This window comes from Pinus tabuliformis, chromosome X, assembly GCF_031772625.1.
Source record: "Pinus tabuliformis cultivar Carrire ecotype Pingquan chromosome X, CPIR1, whole genome shotgun sequence".
Lineage (NCBI taxonomy): Eukaryota > Viridiplantae > Streptophyta > Pinopsida > Pinales > Pinaceae > Pinus > Pinus tabuliformis.
In genome coordinates, this window is record NC_142308.1 from 1,723,999,896 (window position 1) to 1,724,008,297 (window position 8,402).

The 8,402-nt window shown below is 34.4% G+C and overlaps 1 protein-coding gene across 1 annotated transcript; it reads left to right on the top strand.

Annotated features, from left to right (window-relative positions):
* Positions 1–1,023: 1,023 nt before the first annotated feature.
* Positions 1,024–6,907, top strand: LOC149146661 (DNA repair protein RAD5A-like). Its single transcript, XM_089449267.1, has 13 exons — positions 1,024–1,229; positions 1,342–1,378; positions 1,501–1,641; positions 1,747–1,860; positions 2,481–2,603; positions 3,011–3,240; positions 3,337–3,555; positions 4,428–4,692; positions 5,179–5,262; positions 5,412–5,435; positions 5,553–5,617; positions 6,441–6,545; positions 6,698–6,907. Exons 1-13 carry the CDS (start codon positions 1,210–1,212, stop codon positions 6,798–6,800), a joined length of 1,530 nt encoding a protein of 509 aa, XP_089305393.1. The 5' UTR covers positions 1,024–1,209; the 3' UTR covers positions 6,801–6,907.
* The last annotated feature ends 1,495 nt before the right edge of the window (positions 6,908–8,402 follow it).

Here is an 8,402-nt window from a genome sequence, read left to right on the forward strand (position 1 = left end):
TTCCACTGAAGTTGATTGGCAGGCGGCGGAGTTGGTTGGATTAGGATGTTTGGCTTCACACCTAACATGTAATTCATGTAATAGAGCATAGTGAAATTTCCACTGAAGTTGGCCTTGCTTACATGTTTAGGGTGCAAATTACAAATTTATAGCTGATGAACAGAGTTTTAGATTTTTCTGTGTTTTTCATGAGCCGCATCGTGAAATTTCCACTGAAGTTGATTGGCAGGCGGTGGAGTTGGTTGGCTTAGGATGTTTGGCTTCACACCTAACATGGAATTCATGTAATAGAGCAGTGAAATTTCCACTGAAGTTGATTGGCAGGCGGAGTTGGTTGACTTAGGATGTTTGGCTTCACACCTAGCATGGAATTCATGTAATAGGGCATAGTGAAATTTCCACTGAAGTTGATTGGCAGGCGGTGGAGTTGATTGGCTTAGGATGTTTGGCTTCACACTTAATATGGAATCTATGTAATAGAGTCTTTAAAATGGGTGAGGGGATGTGAGCAGTGAGAGGATGTGAGCAGTGAAGGCTCCCTTGGCCAGTGAAGGCTCACTTGACCAATGAGGGATTTCGCTAAAAAAAGTTCTAATGAAATTCTGTTAGCTAGATCTTTCTCCAAAATTGAGATTTTCCAGAATAAAAATGGTATAATAGCTAGATCTTTCTCCAAAATTGAGATTTTCCAGAGTAAAAATGGTATAATATTTAATATTTATGTTTTGTATTGTGTTATTAGTTGTTTGAAGTTTCCACTCTCAGTAGATATTTCATATCTCTCAGGTCATTAACTTTAACACGGTTTTTTGATGCACTGACTATATCTTAAACCAACACAGGTTTTCTAATACAAGAATGTTTTTAACTTTCGACTCAAAACTTAAAATCTGTAGCAATGACATTCTATCAGGGATAAAATTTCAGCATTCCAATTAATAGTTTTTGGTAATCTGTGCACTCTAACTGCAATTAAGTCTGCCATTTTAAAAATATAACTATTCAAATGGTACGGCCATTCAAAAAATGTAGCTATTCAATTGATCTTACCATAATATTATTTTATTCTTCTAAATATGTAGGAAAGTAATTCCCGCATGCAATCTTGGCTAACAAGGAAATTGTTCTACAGTTGTGTGCCCAGTATCAATAGTGGGTCAGTGGGCAAATGAAGTGAAGGGCAAGTTGGCTGCAAACTTGAGTATTTACATGTACCATGGCTCAAAAAGGTAACTCCTTGTTTCTGCTTCCTTTCATGGATAGTTTTTAGTTCCAAATGTTGGCTTCAACACTCTTTCTCCGCATCTGAATATTGTTTTCATTTTGTACACCCCTGCACAGAATCAGGGACCCCAAAAGGTTGGCGAAGTTTGACATAGTAAGTTCTTGCAGTGCTGAATTTGATTGTCCCGTCCAAATCAAATTTTCATCAATCGTGGAAAATACTTGATAACTCCAATTTAGCCTACTTGCGATTCATCATTCAGACTTTATGACCAGGTTATTACTACATATGCCACTCTAGGAAGTGACTTCAGCAAGGCAACCCAAGCAACGCGGCATGGATCCGGTTTTGCCGAGCAGTTTTGCCCACTTTTAAGTGTAAACTGGTGGCGTGTCGTGCTGGATGAATCACATACTGTAAGATCTCTTAGGCATATGCAACCCTGAGATGAAGGCTCTCTGTGATGGTTCTTAGTGTCTGATAAATTTGTTAACTCAATACACAATTGTGTTGTGAAATAGGTGAAGGACCCGGCCCCATTGCATTCAAGGGCATGTGCAAAGCTCAAAGCTGACAGGCGTTGGTGCTGCACTGGCACTCCAATAAATACCAGTATTTATGATTTGTATGGGCAAGTGAGTGAAATTTGAACAGAGAATCATTGTTATCTTGATACGGATATATTCATTAGGGATATTTTTCCGTGCCATTATTTATCAAGCGTGTTGATACAATTTCTACGGTAGTAAAAGGATGGAGGGGAAAACCCTGGGGGTGAGTGTTTGCTCTTTATTTAGTGTCAGAGTATGAAGCCCTTGGAATTTATGTCCGCTCTACTATAATCTAGACATGATAAAATTAGGTCCAGTTCTTGCCTAACTAGTCTAAGCTTAAGACATTGTTTTAATTGATTTCTAATTTATTCTGTTGATGTTGCAGACCAATTTATAAATTATTGTTATAAATTTTATGTAATTTATTTGAAAGATATCTTAATTTACAATATATATGTTTTAATATTGCCATCTTTGTCATTCTGAGATATTTATTTTTTCTGATCAATTGCAAATAGTTGATCCAAAACATCAACCTCTTGAATAATAGTGAATGTAGAAATCAATTATAACAATCGTAAGTAACCTAATAGAATCAATGGGAGATTTTCAAGCTTCTTTTGCCGAGAATAGAGAATTGTAATTCAAAATCATAGTACGCTGTAAAAGCAGGAAAAATAATTGTTCGCATACATGTGCAGTTTTGGTTTCTAAGGCTGGAGCCCTTGGATTGCAAGAATGTTTTTCGCAGAAGGATAGGTAAACCGTATGAAAGGCATTCTAACAATGAAGACCAGATTGTGCTCTTCTGGACACTTAAAAAGGTAATTTGTCTACAACTTTGCTTTGTTCTAAATAAGTTGACTATTTTGTGGTTAGAAACATAAGCTCCAAATAAAACTTGAACATAGTAAAAGAGTGTGGTGTGGAAAATTATTGCCTATCTTCCCTCTAAGGATTACCTTGATAAAGGATTCCATTTCTAGAAACTTCTATTAAAATTTGATATGGTAGAACTCAATAGACAGGCAACAATTTGATGTTAAAGCATCCTGAAACAAAGATAGATTAATGATAACCTTTCTAGTGGCAAATTTCTTCGCTTTGGTCGACTAGTAATTCTATCCATGCTACGTTTTAAAATAATAAAATAAAGCTGTCTACATCTCACTTACTGTTTAAATAGTCTGTCCCTCATCTCACATGCAGTATTACTACATTTCTGTTTCAGATGATGATGAGGCACACAAAACTGCAAAAATTCAATGGAAGAGAGCTTCTGCAGCTGCCACCCAAAACAGAGCAAGAAATTTCTGTGATTTTTTCACCAGAAGAACAGAATGCTTATAATGCTGTATACAAGAAAGTGCTAACAAAATTTGAACAATTCCGTAGCTGGGGTCCAACCATAGTAAGCAAGAACATTCTTCAAATTATGTCCCTTCTTCTTCCTCTACGAAGGTAGATTGCTTCAACCTTAAACGATGCTTTAAGAGTTTTGGACAAACATACATACAGTTATCTCTCCCTTAGTGAACATTTCATTTTCATGCCCAGACTCTGCAGTGGTGGGTTTGTTTCCAATTATGAGCTTAATGCTGTGGAGACGTATGTGAAAAGAGAACCTTGCAACATGAGTAATTTGTCAGATATATCAAGTACAGATGATGGAAAACCATTAGTGTTAAATCAGAAAAACGCAGAAGAGGCTGAGGGAGAATGTGGCATCTGTTTGGAGCTAATGGAGTGCCCGACGAAGACCCCGTGTGAACACTGGTAACTCTTATTTTACGATCAGTAGTATTTAATTTCTGAGAGATCTAGCAGCTTGTCAGGGTCCAATTTTAGGATCGTAATTTTTTGCCGCTTATCTCTCTTTTGATTGTTCGTCCAACATTCAGATCAAGCATGCATGGAACAGAACTGAAAGATGTACCATAGAGAGAGGCCTCTCAGTTTCTGAGACAGCTGAGCAATTGTAGTAGCTGCAGGGCTGCATATTAAAGAGGGAGGGGTGTGAAGTTTCATGTGCTGTGCCCTTCTTTCAGCAGGGCTATCTGCCAAAAATAGAAGCATAGAGAAGAATGTGCTCCCGTAGTACTACATACCTATTCCCCCTCCCCTATTAAGTCAATTTGCCCTCCTCCAGCTATAAGAGGCGTCCTAAACATCAGTGATTTTATCTTATTAGAGCAAGAGTCATTTATCTACAACCAACCCATGCCTTGGAAGTCCATTGAAGTGCGGCAGCAATGCTTTCAACGGAAATAAGCCCGGCTATAAGTGTTTTGTCTGTGTCACCCCTTGTGATAATCTTTATCTTAACCCTGTCTAAATGAGGGAAAATAAATGAGCCTTTGGTTGACAATGGGCTGACCTTTAAAATCTAACTAATATTTCAGAAGTAAAATCTGTGAACCATTCAATGTCTCTGAACGTCTCAGGAATTAGCCTTAAAATAATGTCTTCAGGAATCAGAACTAATCTATAATTGATAAATTCATAATTTTATGTATTTCAAGTGTAAGGAAATCATTTGAGTAGAAAGTAAATTATTTCATTGTTTCAAACCTACCAGGACGCAACTCCTTTTGTGATCTTGCTCGTATTCCTTTCGTATTTTTCTTCAGATTTGGTTCTGTTTGCAGGTTCTGTTTGGAGTGTGTAATGTCAATTGGAACTGTTTCTCAAGCGTGCCCTATCTGTAAAAGGTCTATAACTGCTGACCAACTGATCACTTATCAAAAAGGACCTGGTGTTCCATATTTTGACCCACCATCTGCAAGCACAATTCCTTTCTTTGGAAATAGTGAAGAGGGTACACATATGGCGCGAGGGGTTCATATGCATTCCAAATTCAAAACCTTACTTGCAGATCTGTCCAAGTGCAGAGAAGAGGACGAGGGAGCTAAGGTGCATTTGATTTTCTAGGAAGTCTCATATTTGTGCACTCTCAGATCAGTTATCAAAGAATCAATGTCTGTTTGACTATACACTTGTATCTGATGTACAACTTTACAGGTTCTTATATTTAGCCAATTTACCCAAACTATCGCTTGGCTTAAGAATGAGTTCAAAAAGAAAGGCATCAATTATAGATTTATTAGCGGAGACATGCCTATGAAGAAGCGTGCACAAGCAATTGAAGCATTTCAGAAGGTTAACGAATTTTCCTAACAAACATAATTTTTAAGAAACACTAAGTTGGAAATCTAAAGATGTATTAAATTCTCCGAGGAAGATACTTATCTATCACTACAAAGAGCCCAGTGTAAATTTTACAGACTCAATACTAAAATGTTTAAGACGTTCAGCATTAGTCATTCATAACAGAAAATAAGGTCCTGGTTATCTGATGAATTGTTAAAGAGGTCCCAATTGGAGTTCTGTTTGCTGTAGGATCCACCAACTACTGTTTTCCTTCTATCAATCAGGACAGGGGCCGTTGGATTGACCCTGACAGCTGCATCCCATGTATATATGGTAATGAATTCTTCTGTTTTCTCAAATGCTAACACATAACAAAAGATGGTGTGCACTCAATTGATGATGATACAATTATTGCTCGATCAGATTGACTAACAATCTGCTTGAATGCATATGGCCCTTGCAATGTAAAATATATGCTTCAGTTGGAACCTTGCCTCAATCCTGCTGTAAGCTCTCAAACATCTTTTCTTTTCTGAATGTATTTCTTTGAATGTTTGCTTCTATATGACTCACTGTAACAACTGCTACCTAAAATACTAAAACAGGTAGTGTTTACTTGACAGCTGGAGGAGCAAGCAGTTGGAAGATGCTGGAGAATGGGTCAAGAAAGACCCGTTGTTATTAAAAGGTGTGGCTGCAGAGACAACTAATTCTTCATAAGGAGTTGAAATATAACTATTATCAGTTTTTTGGTTAATTTTAAATTTTATTTTCATTTTATCTTGAATTATGATATAAAAATTATTAACACAATTATTTAATTAATTAAATTAAATTTTGAAAAAACGAAGACAAAAACATATGACGTGTTGAAATAAGTGAAGTCTTATGTGTATGCTGAGGTAAAGTAATGTGAAGGAAGATCTTGAGGCATACCGTCATGTATGGTAGAGCTATATTGTGCATTGTAATATGTAGATTAAAGTAATATGGTGCATTGTAATGTGTAGCTTAAAATTATTTTTTTTTAATCTCAATTTTAAATAAGAATTTAATTTATATGAAGATTATAAGTGTTTTTTTAAATATTAATTTTGAAAAGAAATTAAATAGATTTGAATTTATTAACATATTGTCAATGCTATATAATAGGAAATACAAATACAAATGTACTTTTCCATATTTTTGGTTTGAAAATAATTGCAAATGTAATCTCCACCTGAGTGGTTGGGAAGTAAATTGTTTGTTTGTGTGTGCGAACACCTAAGCACTGAACTTCATCTCCTTTTCTAGCTTTTCATGCAAAATAATTTATGTTTATTACATTGTATTTGTTCATTTAGAATTCAGAAGGATTTTCATTTCTGGGAAGTAAATTGTTTGTTTGTGTCTGCCAACACCTAAATATTGAACTTCATCTCCTTTTCTAGCTTTTAATGCAAAATAATTTATGCTTATTACGTTGTATTTGTTCATTTAGAATTCAGAAGGATTTCATTTTTGTTACTCAGGTTGTACATTCAGAATTCAGTGGAGCAAAACATACTAAAGCTACTAAAATCTCGGTACTCATCTCATGTGAATGCTTCTAGTTGTCAAGAAAACTCAGACTCAAGGTAAGATGTACAAAATAAGATAACTCGTTGAATATCAGTCTTTGGATTATTAATCACCAATTTCATAGGTTTAAACATGGCATTTGTTGATTGCAAGTATCTTGTTTATCTTTTGTGTTTTGGTGAGCCCAAAAAACCCATGGTTTGTGCAGAGGCAAAGGTAGTGGAAGAAGCAGTTTCATTGATGTGGCAGGATGCATAAGGTCTGACAAACAAAACCTAAGGCTTAGTGAATTTGAGATCTTGTTTTCCTGATAAAGGACTCTCCTATTATTAATGATTCTTTAAAGATTTGAATTATTTAACTTTTGTACCAACGTTGACGTAGTCAATGAATATATTTTGTATTAATGTTGACACTATCAATGAATATTTTCTCTCTATCTACACACCATCCTAGAGAATGCGGGCTGTAGTAGATTTGATCATTTGTAGTTTGACACCTCAGAGTGTCTCCTTGTACGTTAATATGAAAGAGTTCTCTTTTGTAAGAAATTACCATTGACAAACACAGAAAGAGATTATTGTGTTCAAAAATGTCCTAACTTGTCCTTAATTAATTACTTAATTAATTGTGTGTGTGACTTATTTAATTTCCTATATACCAATACAAGTCCTTATAATTAATCACATGTGACTTATTTAATTCCACATCTACCAATCCAATATTAGAACTGTTATGTACTTTTATGATGCCAAAGAGACCATTCTATCTACATGCATACAAATGGGTACTTTTATGATGCCAAATAGACCATTCTATCTACATGCATGCAAATGGGTACATTACTTTATCACTGTCATGCAAATTAAGATTTCGTTGTTATTTAATTTCCTATATACCAATACAAGTCCTTATAATTAATCACATGTGTAACTTATTTAATTCCACATCTAGCAATCCAATCTTAGAATTGTTATGTACTTTTATGATGCCAAAGAGACCATTCTATCTACATACATGTAAATGGGTACATAACTTTATCACTGTCATGCAAATTAAGATTTCGTTGTATGTTAACATGGATCGAAAGATTTCGTTGTATGTTAACATGGATCGTGTTAAATGGAAATCAACTACAATGGTAGATAATTTTCAACCTTCAATGCATACATCTCCTCACTACACTATACAAAATGAATAACAGTAGATTTCCTTTATTATATGTGATAATTCCACAACAATTTAGTTCTTATTGAAAAGTGGTCTATAATATGTATGTGCATTCACATTAAAACACAATTTAGATATATTGCTTTTACATTTAAATTCTCTACACGAGAGATGAGTAAATAGTCTACAATCCTTCAAGTAAGTATTATATGTGATAATTCCACAACAATTTAGTTCTTATTGAAAAGTGTTCTATAATATGTATGCACATTCACATTAAAACACAATTTAGATATATTGCTTTTACATTTAAATTCTCTACACGAGAGATGAGTAAATAGTCTACAGTGTCATCAAAATCCTTCAAAATCAAAATCCTTCAAGTAAATAGTCTACAATGTCATCAAAATCCTTCAATCTCTAGTTGTTTAAAATTATTTTTATATTTTCAATCCTTCAATATCTACGTTGTTTAAATTATTTTTATATTTTCTAACACACGCTTAATATAGTTAACTATATTAAATGTGATAATTTTGACTGTATCTTCTCCATAGTAGTTCAGTTCTTATTGAAAAGTGGTTTATAATATGTATATGTGCATTCACATTAAATTCCATAGTAGTTCAGTTCTTATTGAAAAGTGGTTTATAATATGCATATGTGCATTCACATTAAATTGCGTAGTTCAGTTCTTATTGAAAAGTGGTTTATAATATGTATATGTGCATTCACATTAAATT